The sequence below is a fragment of the Bos indicus x Bos taurus genome, chromosome 8, assembly GCF_003369695.1.
Source record: "Bos indicus x Bos taurus breed Angus x Brahman F1 hybrid chromosome 8, Bos_hybrid_MaternalHap_v2.0, whole genome shotgun sequence".
In the NCBI taxonomy this organism is placed as follows: Eukaryota; Metazoa; Chordata; class Mammalia; order Artiodactyla; family Bovidae; genus Bos; species Bos indicus x Bos taurus.
The window spans coordinates 59,176,347-59,202,420 of NC_040083.1; the positions used below are offsets into that span (position 1 = coordinate 59,176,347).

Sequence of the window (26,074 nt, forward strand, 5' to 3'; positions counted from 1 at the left end):
GAGACCCTTGAGGGTAGAGAGGATATCTATCTCTGTGTTACTTGGCAAAGTGCCTGACAGTAGTCCCTCAATAAATATGGAAGGAATGAACCTGAAATGTAAAAACATCTGTGTACCAGAGACTACTGATATTCACCTACTCTGCCTTGGCTTTGGAAACTAATTCTTAATCCTTCACATACTTTATTTTCTCAGATCTTTTTCACCATCTCTGCGTTGTAGTCCATGGGGTCACAAAAAGTCGGACACGATTTAGTGACTAAACAGCAACAGCAACCTGCACTACTTGGTGCAAACACCATCGTCTCTCGTCTGTATATTTTTGAGATTAGTTGTTTGTTGGTTGCTTCATTTGCTATTATTTTCTCCCATTCTGAAGGCTGTCTTTTCACCTTGCTAATAGTTTCCTTTGATGTGCAGAAGCTTTTAAGGTTAATTAGGTCCCATTTGTTTATTTTTGCTTTTATTTCCAATATTCTGGGAGGTGGGTCATAGAGGATCCTGCTGTGAATAATGTCAGAGAGTGTTTTGCCTATGTTCTCCTCTAGGAGTTTTATAGTTTCTGGTCTTACGTTGAGATCTTTAATCCATTTTGAGTTTATTTTTGTGTATGGCATTAGAAAGTGTTCTAGTTTCATTCTTTTACAAGTGGTTGACCAGATTTCCCAGCACCACTTGTTAAAGAGATTGTCTTTAATCCATTGTATATTCTTGCCTCCTTTGTCAAAGATAAGGTGTCCATATGTGTGTGGATTTATCTCTGGGCTTTCTATTTTGTTCCATTGATCTATAGTTCTGTCTTTGTGCCAGTACCATACTGTCTTGATAACTGTGGCTTTGTAGTAGAGCCTGAAGTCAAGTAGGTTGATTCCTCCAGTTCCATTCTTCTTTCTCTCTCTCGTCTGGACCATTGCAGTAGCTATCCAATACACGCGTTTTCTCAGCCGTTTGTGCTCCCCTGAGGTACATTCTCCAAACAGTAATCAGAGTTGTCTTCTAAAAATGTAAATCAGATCATGTCACCCTCTACCCTGATCTTCCAATGGCTTTCCATTGTATATCTGTTGCTTTTTAAGTTTGTTTCATTCCTGAGTTAGGAGAGCTGACATTCTGATAACAAGAAATTCTTTTATACAATATTTCTATTCCCCCCTTCCCAATACACACACACACACACACACACACATATACACAGAGGACATCATTAGCAGCAGTCAGAAAAGCTTCAAAAGAGAGGTACAAATACATTTTAAAAACCCAGATCCAATTAAAACATCCATGTAAAGTCAGTAAACCTTTCCAACCCTCTCATCCTCAGTAAAGCCCTCTAGTATATACCTGTCGCATAATGGTGCCACCTACTGAACCGTTCCTAAGCTTCTTCCATTCAAAATGGAGGAAGCTAACAAGGATACCTTCTGGAAAAACACCTGTACTCTCCAGACCAGGAGAATGGCAACCTACCATGGTGATAAAGAATATAGATAGGTCTTTAAGTTGAACTGACTGAGTTTGAGCCCCTGCGCTTTTACTTACTGGCTATGTAACCTGAGCAAATTGGTTAAACCTCTCCAAAACACAGTTTCCTTATGTGTAACATGAAAATAATACCACTGCTTATCTCACAGAGTTTCTGTGGGGATGAAGCCAGCATTTAAGGGATTAAGTGGCACTGTATTTTCAAAAAATGTTAGTTGTACTTATTGTTTTCACTGATCTCACTGTCATCACTATAATCCTATTCTATTCCAATGTCTTGTATTTATCTCCATTGTAGCATTTGTGTTGTAACTTTCTATTTCTACATCTACTTTCCCATAGACTTTAAGAGACCCATTTTTATTATTTATTTATTAAAAAAAGTTATTTTTAGTTGGCTGTGTCAGGTCTTTGTTGTGGCTTGCAGGAGCTTCGATTTTCATTGTGGCATGTGGGATCTTTAGTTGCAGCATGCAGACTCTTAGTTGTGGCATGTGGGATCTAGTTCCCTGACCAGGGATCAAACCCAGACCCCCTGCATTGGTAGCGTGGAGTCCTAGCCACTGGACCACCAGGAAAGTCCCAACAGACCCGTTTTTAAATTTATATTCCACTTATATATAAAGGAGATCAGCCCTGGGGTTTCTTTGGAAGGAATATGCTAAAGCTGAAACTCCAGTACTTTGGCCTCCTCATGCGAACAGTTGACTCATTGGAAAAGACTCTGATGCTGGGAGGGATTGGGGGAAGGAGGAGAAGGGGACGACAGAGGATGAGATGGCTGGATGGCATCATCGACTCGGTGGATGTGAGTTTGAGTGCACTCCGGGAGATGGTGATGGACAGGGAGGCCTGGCGTGCTGCGATTCATGGGGTTGCAAAGAGTCGGACACGACTGAGTGACTGAACTGAACTGAACTATGTATACTAGTGGCAGATGTACTTGATGCACAATGTACATTTGGGTTAATCTGAATAAAGACTAATGTTTGAGAGCCTCTAAATTAGTGGGCCTTTGTACAGAAAACACAGGCTTACAAAGTCTGGGTAAAACATAAGCAACTTTTAATATTGCCTCCTAAGATCTAGTGGAGTAAAAGGGGATGATTCCTTTGCCATCTATGAAAATGGAGGGTTTTGTTTTGTTCTGTTATATATGTCAACCTCAAAGAAGGATGGGTAGAAGTCTTCTGACAGCTTTTGGGTCCCCAAAGAACCTCAGTGCTTCAACCATTAGTTCTATTGTCTCTAACTGTCCCAGAGAAATGGCCATTGATCCTTCTGTTTTATGGGGCCAAGTAGATGTGGCCTTTACCCTTCTTTTTTTTTTTTTTGGACCATGCTGTGTGGCATGTGGAGTTTCCCAACCAGGGATTGAATTCATGCACCCTGCATTCGAAGTGAGGAGTCTTAACCACTGGACCACCAGTGGAAGTCCCTGGAGTTTACTCTTTAATATGTTTATGCATCCAAGGATTGGGCACAGATAACCCATTACTCCTAAAAATATGTAAGTAAAAGCCAATACCATGTTTATATTTTAGGTGTAGCACTGGCATCTAAACTCAAAACTGCCTTATTACAATTACATTGCATCAATCAATTTTATATTATAAGGCTCATATTTTCTAATTATGTGAAAGAATTGGTAGTTACCAAACTGGTTACCAAAGAAAGTCTTATTGCAAAGAAGTACTTATGGTATTTGTTTGGCGGAGGGGAGTGTATGTTTCAAAAAAGGAATTGTCTTATGAGCTAAAAAAGAATTTTGGCCTTAAAGAGTTTTTGCCCATTATAGGAGTTAAGATTTTGGTGTGAATAATTCCCAAGGGGAGATAGAAAGCAAGAGGTGCATATAAACTGCCGTAAAAATTTGGAGCAAGGATGCTATTTTAGACTAACAGTATGTTGGAAAAAACTTGGGAAATTTAGTAAGAGATAATATTAGTGTTTGGTGTTGAAGAATGACTATTTAAACATGTGAAAATGAAATGTATTGTGAATATCCTTATTAAGGACAAGAGTCATATGTTTATTAACATATTTTCTTTTTTGCACAATTTACTTTCTTCCATTTTTTGATAACTGTATTAACAGTCATCATCATAGCTAACATTTATTGACTGCCTACTATGTGCCAGAATCTGTTCTAAGTGTTTTACTTTTATTAACTTAATCCTCATATATGTGTTATCTGTATTTTAACTTTTTTTTGCTTTGCTCTTTCCTGCCAGACATTGCTTCTTTTTAAAAAAAAATTTTGATCAAAATTCTATGCATGTATAGTTTAAAGGGTCAGGCAGTAAAGTACTATACATTTTGTTAGGACAAACAGCAGTCTCCCTTCCTTCCCACTAGAAGTTTCTTTAAGAAGACCTTATTTTTTAAGGTTTTTAAAATTAAAAAAAAATTTTTTTGGCCATGTTTTGCAGCATGCAGGATTTTAGTTTTCCGACCAAGGTTTGAACCCAGGCCTTCACTCTTGCCATTTTCTGTCCCCACTCTTTAGCTTCCAACCATAATCAAACTACCAGAGATCCCTCAAATGCACTATTTTTTCCCTCACTTCTGAAGATGCATACAGAATATGAAGATAAGTCAAATTTTAGCTTAGCCTTGTGAAAACCAGCCAAGCCACACAACTAGGTTTCCTGGGAAGAACAGGAATCAGTTCCTCAAGAGAATAGAGTTCACTTGGGAAACTAAAAGATTCAGGATGCATGCAGTCATAATAAACAGGCCATCTTGTTACCACTCGAACCTCAGAAATTTCTCAGTGTGGAATGGAGACATAATAATTGTTTGGTTTTTCTCTTTACTTTTTTTTTTTTTTCTACTTTTGTTCTCACTTTTCTCAGATTTGTCTGTGTGATTCACATTTCTCTCCCCTAAGTGAGATGCTGATTGATTTGGTCAGTCACTATCCCTTATGCTTACTTCTAGCATAGTTTTTCTTTCACAACATCTCTTGAACAGCTGTGTAGTCTACCGATTGACTGCCTTTGGAACTGATGGTCACTCTTGGTTTAATTAAAGAGGGACAGGTTGATGAAGTCATGTTGTAGATGTAGGTAATTAAATACATGAAGAACTGCACTGAGTTGCTTTCCTTTGCTCAGGGTCAGTGATACAGTGTTTGTTTTAGCAAGGCACCTAGAGCAGGATGGACTCCTTTTCATAGGTGAATGCCACATAGCTAGGTATAGAATCCTTGGATTGCCATTTTTTGGGTCATTTTGTCTTGAGAAGAATGTCAATAGATGGTGCTTTTCACTAAAATATTTTTAAGTACTGATCCCTTCTTTTTTTTGTTTATTAATCTTATCTGATACCCTTGATCTCTTTCTTCATCTGAAGAAAACTTTCTTCTGTATTTGAATATTACTTCTGTTCCATTTGTTCCTATATCATTTTTTAGGAACTCGAGTTATTCATGTGTTAGAGCTCTGCTACTGTCTGTCCCTCCTTTCCCTTCACCTCTTAAAATTTTATTAATCTTTCGTTTTTTTTTCTTTTTCATTCTTAGAGAATTTCTTAAATTTCTTCTTTAAATCCTCATTTCAGTTTCTTCAATGTCGAAAGGCCTTTTCTCTTTATATGTCTAATGAATTTTTCGTAATTTCCCTCTTTCTTTTCTTTCAGTTTTAATTTTTATTATTACTTTATTCTTTTTCTTTTTCTGGCTACAGCACGGCTTATAGGATTTCAGTTCCTCAACTAGGCATCAAACATAAGCCATGGCAGTGAAAGCCTGGAACCCTAACCACTAGGCAACCAGGGAATTCCCGATAATTTTTCTTATGTTTGCCTTAATATTCTTATCTCACTGAGCTTCTTCTTTTTTTTTTTTTTAATCTGCCTTTAGGAGACTTCCTTATTATTTTAGTCTTTCATTTTGCTTTTGTGACTCTATGTTTTAAATACTTAGAAGCTGTGAAATACTGCCTAATTTTTTTTTTGCAATACGTAATTTTAAGTGTTACTTTTGAGTGCTGTTTTCTTATTTTTCTTGTTTTAGAGTCATTTCATGGTCTTCTTAAAAACAGTTAAAAATTTGTCTCCACCCAAGAATAATAAGATATTCATTCATATGTAGCTTTTTTACCCTCCAGAAACAGGGTATTTCCTAAATGACCTCATTCTCCATTTCCTGTTAGAAGCCTCCACTTAGATTTTCACATAGGCCCCTGATTGCCAGTTAAGTGAGCCAGCAACCTCAGGAAATGAGGAGTAGCCTTGGCTGGAAATCATCCTATTAGGGGACATTTCTCATTGTGTAGAGTTTTTATTTGTATTTGGCAAAGCTTTTATGTTAGGTTCAGATCTGGTATGGCCACGCTGCTGCTTTGTATCAGAATAGTCCTGTCTTCTCCTAAAGAATGGGTCTGCTTGTTCGCTACCTTTGTTGCACTGGAAAATGGTCTGCCACTTGATAGTTGATCATAAAGGAGAGGGAAGGAAAAGGACATCTTGCTAACCAGTCAGAATGCCTGAGTCAACTCCTGTGTTCAGTTGTTTGACAGCTGTCACAGTTGGTGCATCTTTATATCCAGTTCAGTTCAGTTCAGTCACTCAGTCGTGTCCGACTCTTTGCGACCCCATGAACCACAGCACGCCAGGCCTCCCTGTCCATCACCAACTCTCGGAGTCTACCTGAACCCATGTCCGTTGAGTCAGTGATGCCATCCAACCATCTGATCCTCTGTTGTCCCCTTCTCCTCCTGCCCTCAATCTTTTCCAGCATCAGGGTCTTTTCTAATGAGTCAGTTCTTCACATCAGGTGGCCAAAGTATTGGAGTTTCAGCTTCAACATCAATCCTTCTGATCAACACCCAGGACTGATCTCCTTTAGGATGGACTGGTTGGATGTCCTTGCAGTCCAAGGGACTCTCAAGAGTCTTCTCCAACACCACAGTTCAAAAGCATCAATTCTTCGGCACTCAGCTTTCTTTATAGTCCAAATCTTACATCCATACATGACTACTGGAAAAACCATAGCCTTGACTGGACGGACCTTTGTTGACAAAGTAATATCTCTGCTTTTTAATATGCTGTCTAGGTTGGTCATAACTTTCCTTCCAAGGAGTAAGTGTCTTTTAATTTCATGGCTGCAGTCACCATCTGCAGTGATTTTGGAGCCCAGAAAAATAAAGTCAGCCACTGTTTCCACTGTTTCCCCATCTATTTGCCATGAAATGATGGGACCAGATGCCATGATCTTAGTTTTCTGAATGTTGAGCTTTAAGCCAACTTTTTCACTCTCTTCTTTTTCTTTCATCAAGAGGCTCTTTAGTTCTTCACTTTCTGCCATAAGGATGGTTTCATCTGCATATCTGAGGTTACTGATATTTCTCCCAGCAGTCTTGATTCTAGCTTGTGTTTCTTCCAGTCCACCGTTTCTCATGATGTACTCTGCATATAAGTTAAATAAGCAGGGTGACAATACACAGCCTTGACATACTGCTTTTCCTATTTGGAACCAGTCTGTTGTTCCATGTCCAGCTGTAAACATATACACCATAATAATTGCAACTATATTAAAAATACGTATTATACCAGATTGAAAACAGAACAGTAGGATTATATGATTCCTGTCTTTTAAAATGTTAAAGAAAGAAAGAAAGTGAAGTTGCTCAGTCATGTCCGACTCTTTGTGACCTCATGGACTGTAGCCTACCAGGCTCCTCTGTCCATGGGATTTTCCAGGCAATAGTACTGGAGTGGATTGCCATTTCCTTCTCCAGGGGATCTTCCCGACCCAGGGATCGAACCCGAGTCTCCCTCATTGTAGACAGGCACTTTACCATCTGAGCCACCAGGGATGTTTAAAATGTTAACTTTTTAGCAAAAAGGAAATGGTGGTTATCATATTTGACAAGTGACACTTCTTTAATGCTAGATTCTAAAACAGAAGGTTGCAAACAGGGGAACTAGTGCCACAAGGCTTTGGGAATTATTTCATCAGAAGGACAAAGTAGAACAATGCAGGTTAGCCATTCCCAGTGCCTGAGGAACCAGGTCACTGGGTGTAGAGTCAGTGTGAATAGGATTATTTCCTATAATCTCAAAGGTGCCAGTTGTAGATTTGATTCTTCAGTAAGGTCAGAGAAACTCAGGAACTGAAGTTCTAGTGTTTTTAAGCATTAGGCATAGTGCAAATAAAAAGAGAAATAATCTCTTGTTTTTACTTTTAATTGTAAGCATCCTGGAGCCAAATGCTCTGCCTGTGCATTCTCTCTGTCTTTTTTTAAAAAAAATTATTATTTATTTATTTGGCTCTACCAGGTCTTAGTTGCAGCATTTGAACTCTTGGTTTCGGCATGTGGGATCCAATTCCCTGACCAGGGATCGAACCCAGACCCCTGCATTGGGAGCACAGAGTCCTAGCCACTGGACCACAAGGAAAGCCACTGAGTTTTCTGTTTAACTCTGACTTCCAGAGTTTTCATATTGGCGGAGTCTTAAAGAGCTTGTGTTCAATTATGATTATCTCTTTTTTGCACGTTTTCTTTTTTGCTTTTCATACCTGTTAGTGTTGCGGTATTAGATGATAAGGAGGGATTGTGCACTGTAGTTGGAGCTCCTCTCAGCTTTGACTCTGAAAAAACTACCTTGAAATTAACTTCATATGTAGACAGATGACAAGTTTGTTGATCAGTCTGTTATGTTTTAACATCACTTTCAAATGATGTGACCAACAAGGCCTTAATTTCCAAAATATAAAATGGGTAATACAACTTAGTTTAAAAAAAACAACAAAAGCAATCAACCAACAACACAATAAAAACAGGCAGAAGACCTAAAGAGGCATTTCTCCAAAGAAGACAGGCACATGAAAAGATGCTCAACATCACTAATTATTAAAGAAATGCAAATTAAAACTACAATGAGGTATCACCTCACACTGGTCAGAATGGCCATCATTAAAAAGTCTACAAATAGCAAATGCTGGAGAGGGTGTGTAGAGAAGGAAACCTTCCTGCACTGTTGGTGGCAATGTAAATTGGTGCAGTCGCTATGGAAAACAGTATGGAAATGGCAGCCCCCTCTAGTATTCTTGCTTGGGAAATCCCATGAACAGAGGAGCCTGGCTAGTTACAGTCCATGGGATCTCAAAGAGTTGGACATGACTGAGCTCACACACACACACACACACAATAGCCTGTCATGAAAAAGAATATGAAAATATATATAACCTAATTACTTCACTGTACGCCAGAAACTAACACAACATTGTAAATCAACTATACTTCAATCAAAAAAAAAAAGAGTACCTGGGGTAGGAGTTAACTTTACTACTTTTAAAGTCATCCACTGAGTTTTTAAATTTTGGTTACTATAGTTTTTAGTTCTAAAACTGACACTTGTTTCTTCTTTATATCTTTCATTTCCTTGCCAAGTTCAATTCAGTCGCTCATTTGTGTCTGACTCTCTGCCACCCCATGGACTATAGCACACCAGGCCTCCCTGTCCATTGCCAACTCCCAGAGTTTACTCAAACTCATGTCCATTGAGTTGGTGATGCCATCCAACCATCTGATCCTCTGTTGTTCCCTTCTCCTTCCACCTTCAATCTTTCCCAGCATCAGGGTCTTTTTAAATGAGTCAGTTCTTCACATCAGGTGGCCAAAGTATTGGAGTCTCAGCTTCAGCATCAGTCCTTCCAATGAATATTCAGGACTGATTTCCTTTAGGATGGACTGGTTGGATCTCCTTGCTGTCCAAGGGACTCTCAAGAGTCTTCTGCAACACCAGAATTCAAAAGCATCAAATCTTTGGCGCTTAGTTTTCTTTATAGTCCAGCTCTCACATCCATACATGACTATTGGAAAAACCATAGCTTTGACTAGATGGACCTTTGCTGGCAAAGTAATGTCTCTGCTTTTTAATATGCTGTCTAGGTTGGTCATAACTTTTCTTCCAAGGAGCAAGCATCTTTTAATTTCATGGCTGCAGTCACCATCTGCAGTGATTTTGGAGCCCAAGAAAATAAAGTCTGTCACTTTATTTTATAAACTCTTTGCCAGGAGTTTCCAGCTTTTCATTTATTTAGTTCAATTACAAATATGTTCGTAATTATTCATTGAAGTATCTTTATGATGGCTGTTTTAAAATCCTCATCAGATAATTTCAACCCTCGTGTCATCTCAGTTTTAGCACCTGATTTTATTTATTAATGTATTTTTAAAAAATTGGTTTGCTTAAAACTGCAGGTACATTTTGGAGAAAAGAATTGGTCAGAACAGCTAAAGAAGCCTGGAAAGCAGAGAACTCATTTTGTTTCATTTAGTATGTTGGCTCCTAATCTTTTCTTGTTTGCAGTGAAGTCAACCCCCACCCCAGGTGCTCTTTTTTTTTTTAACTGAAGTATCAGGAACATTATAACATTATAGAGTATTTGATATTTAAGTGTGCACATATATTTTTATTACAAATAAAAAATAAAATGGATATCAAATTTAGTATAGTATTCTAAGGTTAAAGTAGTGACAGCTGAAACAGTCTTTGTTACTCTCTAGGCATTAATATAAAAATTCAGAATAAATTAGTAAAACTAGGCCTTCAGAATTCTGAGGATTTTATTTTTCAAGTAACACCAAGCACAATTTGATGTTTCTTTAAAAGTGAATTTCCATGCTGTTGTTTTTGCCGAAATCTAGTGCATGTAACTTGATCATCAGAACATTGTAATTTATGAAAATAGTTAATTTTTAAATGGTAATTGGAATATTTTATGTCTCAGTGTCCTTCCACATCATTTCTTTTATCTCCTCTTAACCTCATTTTGCAGAAACTAGATTGACAAAAATCTTCATTTTCTAGAACAAATGTAGCTTTCATTTCTATCTGAAAACCTTGAGGCCTAAGATAGTTATGCTTTTTGTCTAAGGGTCTATATAATGAACCGGAGAAGGCAATGGCACCCCACTCCAGTACTCTTGCCTGGAAAATCTCATGGACGGAGGAGCCTGGTAGGCTGCAGTCCATGGGGTCGCTATGAGCCGGACACGACTAAGTGACTTCACTTTCACTTTTCACTTTCACGCATTGGAGAAGTAAATGGCAACCCATTCTAGTGTTCTTGCCTGGAGAATCCCAGGGACGGGGGAGCCTGGTGGGCTGCTGTCTGTGGGGTCGCACAGAGTCGGACACGACTGAAGCAACTTAGCAGCAGCAGCTGCAGCTCTTCTACTGGAATCCTAACTTTTCTGCAACTTTCTCTAACCAGCCATGCATCTCTGTTTCAGCCCCTCAAGATTCAGGTTGGGAACGTGATTGCTATACCTTGATCTGTTGTCTTTGACTTCTTTTTTCCCTGCCCCGCTTCTTTTTAATTTTTTTTATTTATTTATTCCCTCCCTCCGCCCCCCACCTTTGACTTTTGCCGTGAGTTGTAAAGTTCTGCTTCCCTCCTCTTTCAGGATTTCTTCAGAAGAGGGAGAGTATTTTGATACTAGGGAGCCCAGAGGACAAATAGCCACCTCGTACATTTAATGCAGTATTTGTTTTTTGTTTAACACCATTTTGTGCATAGTTGTTTCAATCTATAATTCCCTGATGACATATGATGTTGAACATCTTTTCATAGGATTACTTGCCATGGGTGTATCTTTTTTGGTGAGGTATCTGTTAAGGTCTTTTGCCCATTTTAAAATGAGATTGTGTGTTTTCTTACTTAGTTTTGAGTTTTTTTATATATTTTGAATAACAGTCCTTTATCATATGTGTCTTTTGCAAAATACACGTCTATAGCTTGTTTTCTCATTCTCTTGACACATTGTCTTTCACAGAGCAGTTTTTGATTTTAGTGAAGTCCAGCTTATCAGTTATTTCTTTCATAAATTATTCCTCTTATAACTAAAAAATCCATCACATGCCCTAGATTTATCTAGATTTTTTTCTCCTATGTTATTTTCTAGGAGTTTTATGTTTTACTTTGTGTCTGTGATCTGTTTTGAATTAACTCTCGTGAAGGTCTTTGTCTAGATTCATTTTTTATATGTTAATATCCATTTGTCCTAGCCCCATTTATTGAAAAAACTATCATTGCTCTGTTTTATTGCCTTTGCTCCTTTGTTTAAAGATTGGTTGATTACATTTTCATGAGCTTATTTCTAGCTCTCTATTCTGTTCCATTGATTTGTCTCTTCTTTTCTTAATACTATATTGTCTTGAATACTATTAACTTTATAAAAAGTCAGTGTTGGGTAGTGTCAGTCCTCCAAATTTGTTCTTTTGCTTTGATATTAAGTTGGCTATTCTGAGTCTTTTTCCTCTCCATATAAACTTTAGAATCAGTTTATCTGTATCCACAAAGTAACTTGCTGGAATTTTGATTAGGATTCATTTCAAGTTAAGTTTTACATATGGCATGAAGTAAGGATAATATGTGTTATTTATATCACGTATATTATATTTATATTATATTATTTATAATATTTATATTATTTATAAATATATGTGATATATGATATATGTTATATATCATGTGATATATAACATATATCATATATCACACATATATATATGATATATATTTATATTATATAAATATATGTGATATAAATATTATATTATTTATGTAATATATAAATATAATATATTTATATTACATTTATAATATGTGTTATTTATAAATTATTTACTGTAATTTATATCATTACACACTATATTTTATGCTATTCTTGGATATATTTCTATTTTATTCCATTGGTCTGTGTCTATTTTCCTTGTACTGCCACACTGTCTTGATTACTGTAGCTTTTACAGTAAGTTGTGAATTAAATGAAATTGAAGAATAATAAGAGAAATTGACACAAGACTAAAAGGGAGAGTCCAGTGGGAGACATACTTTGAATGAAAAGGAATAGATTTTGGCACTAATAAAATAGAGAAGGCCTCGTAAAAGGTGCTGGATTACCCATCTGTTGGAAAAAGCAAGGCTTGCATGTCAGCTAAGGTGAAGCTTTTAGTTGTAATGCAGAACAAGGATAATGGCAGATCTGTACTCTGAGTTTCCTAAGTAGCATTGTGTCTTAAGATTTCCTTATCTTTTTTCCCCCCTGTGGCATTTAGGCTTAATCTTCTTTGACAGAAAGATAGTTGATGCTTTCTGGAGTTTAGCAGTTTTCCTGCTTGTGTGGTCTTTGATCTTTCCTAAGAGCTGGTAGGCTACAGTCCCAGCATGGGATTCTGTCTTAGGCAGTTCTCCACTGATGTTTTGGAAACCAAGCTCTGTGTGATCATTTAGACTGGAACACTCCCTCTCTCTCTCTTTTTTAAAAGACAGTTTATTTTATTGAAGTATAGTTGACTTAACAATGCTGTGTTAATTTCTGAAGTACAGTAAAGTGATTCAGTTATACATACATATACAATCTTTTTCATACTCTTTTCCCTTATGGTTTATCACAGGATATTGAATATAGTTTCCTGTGCTCTACAATAAGACATTGTTGTTTATCCATTCTCTATATATAATTGTTTGCTTCTGCTAATCCCAAACTTCTAATTCATCCCATCACCACCACCTCCCCCCTTGGCACCCACAGATCTGATCTCTATGTCTGTAAGTCTCTGTTTCATAGGTAAGTTCATTAGTGTCATATTTTGCTGCTGCTGCTAAGTCACTTCAGTCGTGTCTGACTCTGTGTGACCCCGTAGATGGCAGCCCACCAGGCTTCCCCATCCCTGGGATTCTCCAGGCAAGAACACTGGAGTGGGCTGCCACTTCCTTCTCTAATGCATGAAAGTGAAAAGTGAAAGTGAAGTTGCTCAGTCGTGTCTGACTCTTAGCGACCCCATGGACTGCAGCCTTCCAGGCTTCTCCGTCCATGAGATTTTCCAGGTAAGAGTACTGGAGTGGGGTGCCATTGCCTTCTCCAAGTGTCATATTTTAGATTCCATGTATAAGTGGTATCATATGGTATTTGTCTTTCTCTTTCTGACTTCACTTAGTGTGACAATCTCAAACTCCATCCTTGTTGCTGCATATGGCATTATTTCATTCTTTTTATGGCTGAGTAATATTTCACTGTATGTATTGAACCACATCTTTACCCATCATCTGTTGATGGACATTTAGGGTATTTCCCTGTCTTTGGTATTGTAAATAGTGCTGCTATGAGGATATGAGTGCATGTATCTTTTTTAAAAATTAATTTTTATTGGAGTATAGTCGCCTTACAATGTTGTGTTAATTTCTGTTGTATAGCAAAATAAACCAGCTCTTGCATGTATCTTTTGAATTATAGTTCTTCAAATATATGCCGAGGAGTAGAATTGCAGGATCATATGGCAACTCTGTTTTTAGATTTTTAAGGAACCCCCACACTGTTCTCCATAGTGACTACACCTGTTTACACTCCCACCAACAATGTAGAAGAGTTCCTGTTTCTCTGCACTTCTCCAGCATTTGTTGTTTGTAGACTTTTTAGTGAGGGCCATTCTGATACTTTATTTTAGTTCTGATTTACATTCCTCTCTAATAATTAGTGATGTTGAGCATCTTTTCATGTGCTTGTTGGCCATCTCATTGTCTCCTTTGGAGAAATCTCTCTTTAGAAAGTCTTCTGCCCATTTTTTGATTGTGGTGTTTGTTTTTTGTTATTGAGTTGTATGAACTCTGTATATTTTGGTAATTAAACCCTTGTTGGTCATAAAATTGCAAGTATTTTCTCTCATTCTGTAGGGTGTCTTTTTGTTTATGATTTCTTTTGCTGTACAAAAGCTAATAAGTTTGATTGCATCCCATTTGTTTATTTTTTGCTTTTACTTCTGTTGCCTTAGGAGACTGACCTAAGAAAACATTGGTATGATTCATGTCAGAGAATGTTTTGCCTGTGTTCTCTTCTAGGAGTTTTATGGTATCAAACTTATATTTAAGTCTTTAAACTACTTTGAGTTTATTTTTGTGTAGAGTGAGGCAGTGTTCTAATGTCATTGATTTACATGCAGCTGTCCAACTTTCCCAACACCAGTTGCCAAAGAAACTCTTTTCTCCATTGTATATTCTTGTCTCCTTTGCCTGTAGGTATGTGGGTTTATTTTCTGGGCTCTCTATTCCACTTATCCACACGTCTGTTTTTGTGGCAATACCACACCGTTTTGATTGTAGCTTTGTAGTATTGTCTGAAGTCTGGGAGGATTATGCCTCCTACATTGTTCTTTTTCTCAGAATTGCTTTGGCAATTCTTCGTCTTTTATAATTCCATATAAATTTTAGGATTATTTGTTCTAGTTCTGTGGAAAAAGCCATGGGTAATTTGATAGGGATTCCATTAAACCTGAAGATTGCTTTAAGGTAGTATGGCCATATTAACAATATTGATTCTTCCAATCCAAGAGCATAAGGTATCTTTCCATTTCTGTAAATCATCTTCAGTTTCCTTTGTAAGTGTTTTATACTTCTCTACCTATAAGCCTTTCCTCTCCTTGGTGAAGTTTACTCTTTTTTTTTTTTTTTTTTTTACTTTTTACCTATACAATATTGTATTGGTTTTGCCATATATCAACATGAATCCGCCACAGGTATACACGTGTTCCCCATCCTGAACCCTCCTCCCTCCTCCGTCCCCGTACCATCCCTCTGGGTCATCCCAGTGCACCAGCCCTAAGCATCCAGTATCTTAAGTTTTGTTTTTAAAAAATATTTATTTATTTGGCTGCACTGGGTCTTAGTTTTGGCATATGAACTCTTAATTGCAGCGTATGGGATCTAGTTCATTGACCAGGGATCAAAGCTGGCCCCCTGGCCCCCCTGCATTGGGAGCATGGAGTCTTTAGCCACTGGACCACCAGGGAAGTACCTTAAGTATTTTTTTTTTTTTTGGATGTGATTTTAAAAGGGATTGTGTTTTTACTTTCCCTGTCTGATATTTCATTGTTAGTGAAAAGAAATGCAGCCAGTTTCTGTATGTTAATCTTCTATCCTGGGTTTTTGTGTTGAGCCTTAAGGGTTTTTGATATATAGTATCATGTTATCTGCATATAATGACAGTTTTACCTCTTCTCTTCTAGTTTGGATAGCTTTTATTTGAACAGGAATTCTTTTGATATCTGCTTATTCCCAGAAAAAAGTTACTTTTCACTCTTGTTTAAAACTTGTCCCAGATTTAGCCTATTAGCTCTTATTTTGGCATGAATGGAATGGAGGAGTTCCTATGATGGGTTTTAAATAAAGAATATGAATAATTTAAATCTTAGAAAGTTCATCTGACATGAATTTGGGTGCCTGCCGTAGGAATAATTTAGTTCTCTTGACCTCTTTGTCAGAGGCTGTAAGAGATGTCTTCTTGGCCTTGCCCCGTCCCCACTGGCTGGGGTGCTCTAGGTGCTGCGAGGAGACACTCTGCACCCCTGCGAACATGGCACTCCGAGGGGTGCCTGAGCGTGCGGGCCACAGTCGGCACCGAACGCGCCCTGCTCGCCGTGGCCCTGGGGACTTCGAGCAGGCGCTGCGCACCGGTCCCACTCAGCTGTTGGGTCTGGAAATTCACAGAATAATAACACGAATGGGTAACAACAGAAAACGGTGTTGTAACAGTGGGAATCAGCAATTTTGCACAGGAGGCTTTGGGAGATGTTTACTGTAGTCTGCCTGAAGTTGGGACAAAATTGACAAACAAGAAGAGTTTGGTGCTTTGGAAAGTGTGAAAGCTGCTAGTGAACTCTATTCTCCTCTATCAGGAGAAGTAACTGAAGTTAATAAAGCTCTAGCAGAAAATCCAGGACTTGTCAACAAATCTTGTTATCAAGATAGTTGGCTGATGAAGATGACATTCAGTAACCCATCAGAACTAGATGAACTAATGAGTGAAGAAGCATATAAGAAATACATAAAATCTATTGAGGAGTGAAAATGGAACCCCTAAATAAACTAGTTTGAAACAAAACAAAAAGATGTTTTCTTGGAGTATAAGATTAGATTGGATGACTTTTAAGGACCCTTCTGGCATTCAAGTTTTGATTAGAAGTCTCAGCTTTTTTTCTCTAATGACTTAGACTTAAAAATCTAGTCCTAACTCTAATCTTGGCACATACTAATTTACTAAAGAAATGCTGGTTAAATAAATTAATTTGCAGGAATTCTTCATGGTGTCCTCTTTTTTTCTCTTGCAGTTAAAAGAGCCAAATTCCAGGGTTCACCAGGTAAGGCCAGCCTTTAATTCTTTTTTTTTTTTTTTTTCAGCCTTTAATTCTTACGTACTTCTCCCCATACTTGCTATGATTTAAAAACATTCTTTCAAAAAAACGTAAATGTCATTTGATTCATTGGTTAAATTAGTTAAACGCACTAAGTTCATTAAATTAATTAAAAAGTCAGTATGGAAAGATGTTGGTCAAGGGGGTGCAAAGTTATACCAAATGAATAATTTCTGAAAATCTGATGTACAATAATGTGTCTGTGTTTAACAAATATTATATACTTCAAATTGCTAAGAGGGTAGATCTCAAGTGTTCTCAACTCTCACACAAACAGAGGAAATGGTAATTATAAGGTGGTGAGGAATGTGAATATTCTTGATTATGGTGATTATTTCACTTTGTATACATATACAAAATCATTAGATTGTACACCTTAAATATATACAATTTTAAATTGCCAGTTATACCTCAAAAAGTTGAAGAAAAAAAACTATGCTTTTATAAAACATCAAAGAAATCTCTGTCAATCTAGTGAAAAGTTAGTCTCCTTACATATTGGCCAACTTAGTTCTACTTCTCAGAAGTAACTGTTTTGAGGTTTTTATACACCTTTTCAGACTTTTTCTGTGTATGTGCATGTATACACTAATGAATCAGCTACACATGTGGCTTTTTTTCCAACAACACATCATAAAAGTTTTTTCTTGTGTACATGTGTGTATATATACATCTGCTTTTTTTTCCAACAACACATCATAAAAGTTTTTTCTTGTGTATGTGTGTGTATACATATATCTGGTTCTTTCTTTCAAAATGTTGTACACAGACTGTTATATTTAAAACAGATAACCAACAAGAAACTATTGTAAAAAAAAAGTATACAGAATGTTGTTGTACCCTAGGTCCCTGATTGAATATTCAGGTCATTTCAATTTTTTTGCCATAAGCAATACATCTTCTTAATGCATTTATTATTGCCTGCTTTTGAAAATGTATCTGTATGCTGGAATCCAAAAGTAGAGAATTGCTGGGCCAAAAGTATGTATTTTAAACAAATTTAGTAGCTGCTGCCAAAGTGTGCCTCTGAAAGGTTTGCTAGCTTTTAATCAGGCCAAAAGTATATGAGTGTTTATTTTCCCAAATCCTTACCAACATTAAATAGCATGAAATTTTTTAATCTTTTCTCATGTGAAGGTGAAAAGGGTATCTCCTTATTTTAATACACATTTTCTTAACTGAATATCAAGTTAGTTACAAAGACTTACTCTGATTACTGCTGGGGCCAGAAGGAGAGTACTGTGGATTATGGGGGGAAAGAACATACTGGGAACCCAAGAAAAATCTGAAAGACCAAACCTGGATGCAACAGAAACTAAAGGAGTTTCTGAGCCTACTGCTCTCTCCAGTGGCTGCAGGTTAGGACTTCTCTTTCTGAAAAGCTTTTTTGCTCTCCTTTCTCTTCAAGCAGGTTTTTTATGCTTACCTGCCTTGCATATACCCCATAATAGCTACTCCAATGGAATTTATGTGCCTCTCCTTTGAGCTTCTTCAATCATTTGTCACTATTTCTCTGTTTTCTCTATTGAAAATATTTTGCGAGGGAATCATATTGGTCTCAGCTTCTGGTTAGCTCATTAATTGACTGGCTGCTTTTGGGTGGCATCTCCTTTTGGTCTGGCCAGCTATATGGTTGAATATGGGGAATGGAGTACAAAATCCTATGCTAGAAAACAGCTCATTGGTATACTGCATTGCTACTACCAAATATGGATGGGAATTCCCTCACGTGGGTGGGCTTGTATCCTCATATACCTTTGATATAACTGTAGTTATAATTATGGGTATAAAACGCCATAGTTTTTTATGATGCTTAAGAGAAAGATTTGCCTTCTAATAGAAGTACATGACAGTGCCCATTTTCTTACACCTCCAACATTGATAGTTGCTTTAAGTGATCTTTGACAATTTGGTGAGTCAAAAATGATAGTCTTTTTTTTTTTCATTTTATAAAGTTATTATTAACTTATTACATAGAAAAGTGAACTCTCAATTCGGTGTCTCTAATCATGGCTGATACAAAGGAAGTAACAAAATGTGCTGTGTTAGGTCAGATTTCTGAGTTTTGAGATCCAGGCCACCTACCTTTGTTTGGTACTCAATTTATACTCTCAGGTTAGAGAATTTCATTTTCTCTAATCTGTAATAATATTTCTTTTTATGTAAGTTGTGCTCTAGGCCAAGGTGAATAGATTGAGCTTGAAATCCATTTCCTTTATGAGGGTTTTTCCTCTGTGTTTGTCACTGTAAACAACTAGAGGTAACTGTTTCCTCTTCTGTCTTCTTTTAGCACTTTTTCTCTGTGGTACTTACATTCTTTATATGTTAATTTGCATAATGTCTTTTCTGTAAGATCAATTAGATTATTATTTTTTCAAACTTCAAGTGGGCTATAAAGTCAACCTATGTGGTTATGATTAATATTTTAATTTAATTAGAATAGAAAATACCAAGGTATCACATCTTGCATTTCATAAAGCTTTCGTTTTTGTTTATATGTGTGTGCATGTGTGTCTGTTGGAAAAGGATAAAGTAGAGTCCTTAAATTTGAAAAACACTATTATAGCTTATGCTTTTGAGAATAGTATGTGTTTTATAATTTTTTTGTACCTCTGTGTTTAAAATGATACTATATTGTAGAATATATAATTTCAGTTTTTCCTTACATGTAATACTATAATTTGGACATTATTTAATTCCAAGGACTTTGTGAGATTGGATAACCATCTGAGCACTAAGTATTATATCTTTGTTTTGCCTTTTTTTCAAAGACAAATTTAACACATATGTGACCCTGAAAGTGCAAAATGTGAAGAGTACAACTGTAGCAGTTCGTGGCGATCAACCTTCCTGGGAACAAGATTTTATGTTGTAAGTACTTTGCAGTAGCAGCATGCCTACAATATTTGATAATATTTCCAAGTTAATCACATTGGATTAAACAAGTAGAGGCTAAAGATTTTGTGTATATATAAGATTTATAAAACATATTAAATATTCAAAAACATTTTAATAGCATGTTAAGTATTCTTTTTTTTATTTATTTATTTTTCATTTAATTTTAGATTTTTTTTTTCTAATTTTATTTTATTTTTAAACTTTACATAATTGTATTAGTTTTGCCAAATATCAAAATGAATCCGCCACAGGTATACATGTGTTCCCTATCCTGAACCAGTGAGGTATGTAGTAGGTACACACACCTACTACAGTAAAGTGATCTGCAGTTTTGTTCCCTCCCAGATTTATAATATATTTTCAGAAATGAATTATGAATTCGAGTAAACTCTCAGTTTATGTGGGTGAAAATATACCTAGTCAGATCTACCTACTAGTCAGAATTAGCTGCAGTACAACATACTTAGTGTGATATTAAACCTAACTTAATGTTTTTTCAGTTCTCAGAAGACTCCTTGAAGGAATGTGGTTATGCATGTGAGGCCTGTGTTTGCATTTCTAAGTCACCTGCTTTTTTAAAATACTCTATTTAAACTGCTGTCTTTATTTTTTTTTAATTTATTTTTTAATTGGAGGAAAATTGCTTTACAATCTTTTGTTGGTTCTGGCTGTACAATAACACAAATCAGCCATAATACACACATATCTCCTCCATTTGGAGCCTCCCCGCTTAAGTCACCTGCTTTTGAAGATAAGGACATGTGCTTTTAATCCTTTTTGTTTTATGGAGTAAAATATTTTACCTTCATCTAATTAATAATAAAAATGAGTAAATGTTAGTTGAATTGCTTGCATATGACACAGAATTTAGTATATTATGATTGTGACTTTAAAAACTTGCTATTTCCTTTTTTCCTCTTAAATTTAAGCAATTTTTTTTTCTGATCTAGGAAAGGAAAGTAAAATATAGGCTATCATTTCTGAAAGACTGAGCCAATCACTTAGCTTCTCTGAGTGTCAATTTCCTTATCTATAAAGGTCTACTCTCTCACAAGGTTATACTTATTTTGGGGGAAGGTGGGCACAAGTTGGTCAAAAAGAAAATGTATTAAAATTTCTGTGAAATTTGTGATTGAAGTGAAATTGTGAGTTTTATAGTGCATCTGAGACATAGGATGACTCTCTTTATGGGGGAATATTCTAATCCTCTAGGCTTTTAATATGTTGCTGCTTATAGTACCACTTAGGAAACTTTATTATAGTACTTAAAGGTTAAGATTATGAGGGTTTGGGCTAAGACAGTAACAGAAGGATAGATGGAAGATATTAAGGAGGTAGAACCAAGACTTGTCGTGGATGACTGGATAAGTGGCGTGATACTCAATAGGACAGGACATACTGTATCAGTTACTAACAAGCTTATATTTGAAGTTCTTACAGGACAGGTAGGAAGAACATTACAAAAGATAGAAACTTGAACCTGCTACTCATGGAGGAAGCCTAGGTTGGAGAAATATTTTGGTTAGTTGAAGCCATAGGCGTAGATGAGAAAGCTTAGGGAGAATGTGTAGGGTGAGAAAAGGGCCTAGGGTAGGGCCTGGAGAGCACCAGTATTTAAAGAGGGGACAAAGGGGACTAAGGAGAGAACAGAGAAGAGGAAGGAGAAACAAGATAGTGGTGTCCTGGAAGCTGAAGAACTGGGGCTTCCAGAAAAGCTAGTAGTGTCAGATTTCTTACTGGTTGCCTCTCTCTCAAGATTATAAATCTCATTTATTCCCTCTCTGTTGTATTGACATCAGAGTGAGATCATGTGTTTCTTTCTTCACTCATGCAAAGTCAGCTATAAACAGTGTTTTCAAGTCTCTTCCTTGTTTGCCATACCACAGTTCTGGCTGTGGTATATAAACCTAGCGATCCTTCTTTCTTTTGACTTCCCTATGGCTGTCGTAATCACTAAAATTATAACTGTTCCCAGCATGTGAAACATAACAATCATCTGCAGTCTCTCATCAGCATAGTAGCATTATTCTTGTTTATTTTCCGATTTCCCATAGCACTTCCTCTTTCAGCCCTACTGTGATATGTGTGACTTTTTCTTCTGTCTCCCACCTTGAGATACTGTGTGAATTTTCTCCCCTCTCCTTTACATGGGTTTTATTAGCTATGTTACCCACCTTTCTGCGCCTATTCCTTACTCCTCCTATCCTGCTCTTCTGTCACTGGCAACTCCATTGCTGGTCACTTGTCTCCCTTTCTCCTTTTCTTTTTTTCTCCCTGATATATTATATGATAGTATCTAATGTTCATTTTGGTGTTTTTCATTTATCTTTAGTATTTATCTTATTTCCAGGAGTAGACTGTTCATTCCTTAAGGGCAAGGAGGGCATCTTCACTTATTATGAATTTGCCTAGCCCAGGATCCTGTATACATATATGTACATACACTGTCAATTGAGTATTGTAGAGAGAAGAAGCTTCCCCACAGCACTGGGGATGAGGCAAAACAGAGCTCTCAGACTTCTCTTAGTTGAGCCATCTGAGCAGATGTAGATAAGAGGCTTCTTATAGAAGATATCTTTGTTTGGGCCTTATTCCCCAGAGTTCCCTGAAGAATAGATTTTCTTTTTCATCTGCTCCAAGTCAAGCTGTAAAGACCTCTGGCTATTTTTTTTTTTAGCTGTTGGCTTGAGATGGGGTTTCCCTGGTGGCTCAGATGGTAAAGAATCTGCCTGCAATGCAGGAGACACGGGTTCGATCCCTGGATCAGGAAGATCCCCTGGAGAAGGGAATGGCTAACCACTCCAATATTCTTGCCTGGGAAATCCCATGGACAGGAGAGCCTGGTGGGCTATAGTCCATGGGGTAGCAAAAAGTCAGACACAACTGAGTGACTGACACCAACTTTTCACACACTTGAGATGCTATTTAGGACTTTCTTTGAGGATATTATATATATCCCTAAGTAATTTTTCTTTTTTATATTCAAAAGATTTGGGATTGTTACATTTATTTTCCAAGGCTGATCAGTTAATTAGGCTGAATGAAATGGTGTGCAAAAGCTACCTTTCCCCAGGGTGAATGCCCTAACATAGTAACTGGGTATAGTCACCTACTTTATGGTTTTGAATAGCTCTCCAGATAGCTTGGAAGTTTCTCAAGAGAGGAACTGGGTCCTGTATTGTGTGTCTTTCCCAAAGTACCAATCCATATGTATTGTATATGCTCAGGGAAATTACATTAAATGAAAAAATTGAACTCAGTTCTTTTCTATTCTGTTGTATTTACATAAAAGGGGCAAATTTTCTCTGCTTTACTTGTCTTCAACATGCTTGATATGAATTTTACAGCTATAATGCCACATCCCAAACTAGTGAATCTAAGAATATGTATCTTAATACTACAACAGGGAAGCCAAGCTCTCTCTCAAGCACAGACTCAAAACTTCATGTGATTAATAGCTGTTGTTTTTCTAAGAATTCCATTGTGCTTTTCCTGCTGGAATTGGCCTTTTCTCATCTTTCTTACATTTCCCCGCAAGTAAATTTGTGCTTCCATAGGAGCTTTCTAGAGAATGTTTTTTAGCGTTAACATAAGGGTTTGCTTGTTTCATCCTAAGTCCATAATTATTTTTGAGTTAGCCCTTCCTAACTGATATTCTTCCATATATGACTCTTGCTTCTGCTTAGTTGTTGTCTGGCTCTTTCTAGTTTCTTTTCAAATATTTTTTCCTAGTTATTATTATAGGAAAATCATTGTGTTTATTATTATCTTGTGATCATTTCATTTATAAGTAACAGTGCCTGCTTTAACTGATAATGACTACTGAGTTCTGCAGGGACTGAGTGGTGTGAACTAGCACACTATAGCGTCCCTCACTTGCCTCACCCCATGTTCCCAACAAGATTAGATGTTCTCAGGGGCCCTTTTACTTTTTCTTCGACTCCCGTTCATATATCTGGTAAAGAAGCCTCGCTTTTTCCTCAAAGATTCCTGTCAGTTCAGTTCAGTTCAGTCACTCAGTCGTATCCGACTCTTTGCGACCCCATGGACTGCAGCAAGCCAGGCCTCCCTGTCCATCACCAACTCCCGGAGTTTACTCAAATTCATATCCATTGAGTCGGTGATGCAATCCAACCATCTCATCCTCTGTCGTCCCCTTCTCCCACCTTCAGTCTTTCTCAGCATCAGGGTCTTTTCCAATGAGTCATTTCTTCATATCAGGTGGCCAAAGTATTGGAGTTTCAGCTTCAGCATCAGTCCTTCCAATGAATATTCAGGACTGATTTCCTTTAGGAGGGACTGGTTGGATCTCCTTGCAGCCCAAAGAACTCTCAAGAGTCTTTTCCATCGTTACAGTTCAAAAGGATCAATTCTTCAGCGCTCAGCTTTCTTTATAGTCCAACTCTCACATCCATACATGACTACTGGAAAAACCATAGCTTTGCCTAGACGGACCTTTTTTGGCAAAGTAATGTCTCTGCTTTTTAATATGCTGTCAAGGTTGGTCATAAATTTTCTACCAAGGAGTAAGCGTCTTTTAATTTCATGGCCGCAGTCACCATCTGCAGTGATTTTGGAGCCCCCAAAATAAAGTCTGTCACTGTTTCCATTGTTTCCCCATCTATGTGCCATGAAGTGATGGGACCAGAGGCCATGATCTTAGTTTTCTGAATGTTGAGTTTTAAGCAAACTTTTCCACTCTGCTCTTTCACTTTCATCAAGAGGCTCTTTAGTTTTTCTTCTCTTTCAGCCATAAGAATGGTGTCATCTGCATATCTGAGGTTATTGATATTTCCCCCAGCAATCTTGATTCCAGTTTATGCTTCATCCAGCCCAGCATTTCTCATGATGTACTCTGCATATAAGTTAAATAAGCAGGGTGACAATATGCCACCTTGATGTACTCCTTTCCCTATTTGGAAGCAGTCTGTTGTTCCATGTCCAGTTCTAACTGTTGCTTCCTGACTGTCATACAAATTTCTCAAGAGGCAGGTCAAGTGGTCTGGTATTCCCATCTCTTGAAGAATTTCCCTCAGTTTGTTGTGATCCACACAGTCAAAGGCTTTGGCATAGTCAATAAAGCAGAAACAGATGTTTTTCTGGAACTCTCTAGCTTTTTCGATGATCCAGCGGATGTTGGCAATTTGATCTCTGGTTCCTCTGCCTTTTCTAAATCCAGCTTGGACATCTGGAAGTTCATGGTTCACATGCTGTTGAAGCCTGGCTTGGAGAATTTTGAGTATTACTTTACTAGCATGTGAGATGAGTGCAATTGTGCGGTAGTTTGAGCATTCTTTGGCATTGCCTTTCTTTGGGATTGGAATGAAAACTGACCTTTTCCAGTCCTGTGGCCACTGCTGAGTTTTTCAAATTTGCTGACATATTGAGTGCAGCACTTTCACAGCATTATCTTTTAGGATTTGAAATAGCTCAACTGGAATGCCATCATGTCCACTAGCTTTGTTTGTAGTGATGCTTCCTCAGGCCCACTTGACTTTGCATTCCAGGATGTCTGGCCCTAGGTGAGTGATCACACCATCGTGATTATCTGGGTCATGAAGATCTATTTTGTATTTTTTGTTCTTCTGTGTATTCTTGACCCCTCTTCTTAATATCTTCTGCTTCTGTTAGGTCCCTACCATTTCTGTCCTTTATTGTGCCCATCTTTGCATGAAATGTTCTGTTGGTATCTCTGATTTTCTTGAAGAGATCTCTGGTCTTTCCCATTCTATTGTTTTCCTCTATTTCTTTGCACTGATTGCTGAGGAAAGGCTTTCTTATCTCTCCTTGCTATTCTTTGGAACTCTGTGTTCAAATGGGTATTTGCTTTTTGCTTCTCTTCTTTTCACGGCTATTTGTAGGGCCTCCTCAGACAGCCATTTTGCTTTTTTGCATTTCTTTTTCTTGGGGATGGTCTTGATCCCTGTCTCTTGTACAATGTCACGAACCTCCATCCGTAGTTCATCAGGCACTCTGTCTATCAGATCTAATCCCTTGAATCTATTTCTCACTTCTACTGTATAATCGTAAGGGATTTGATTTAGGTCATACCTGAATGGTCTAGTGGTTTTCCCTACTTTCTTCAATTTAAGTCTGAGTTTGGCAATAAAAAGTTCATGATCTGAGCCACAGTCAGCTCCCGGTCTTGTTTTTGCTGACTTTATAGAGCTTCTCCATCTTTGGTTGCAAAGAATATAATCAATCTGATTTCGATATTGACCATCTGGTGATCTCCATGTGTAGAGTCTTCTCTTGTGTTGTTGAAAGAGGGTGTTTGCTGTGACCAGTGTGTACTCTTGGCAAAACTCTGTTAGCTTTTGCCCTGCTTCATTCTGTACTCCAAGGCCAAATTTGCCTGTTACTCCAGCTGTTTCTTGACTTCTTACTTTTGCATTCCAGTCCCCTATAATGAAAAGGACATCTTTTTTGGGTGTTAGTTCTAGAAGGTCTTGTAGGTCTTCATAGAACTATTCAACTTCAGCTTCTTCAGAAT

At 37.3% G+C, this 26,074-nt stretch overlaps 1 protein-coding gene across 4 annotated transcripts in view; it reads left to right on the forward strand.

Moving 5' to 3' along the window:
* The window catches only part of UNC13B (unc-13 homolog B), a 225,486-nt gene that overhangs the window by 39,209 nt on the left and 160,203 nt on the right, over positions 1 to 26,074 (forward strand). For all 4 annotated transcript variants that reach the window (XM_027549578.1, XM_027549579.1, XM_027549576.1 and 1 more), the window contains exons 2-3: positions 16,600 to 16,629; positions 19,455 to 19,554. In XM_027549578.1, the coding sequence (XP_027405379.1) occupies positions 16,600 to 16,629; positions 19,455 to 19,554 (130 nt within the window). The remainder of the gene's footprint in view (positions 1 to 16,599; positions 16,630 to 19,454; positions 19,555 to 26,074) is intronic.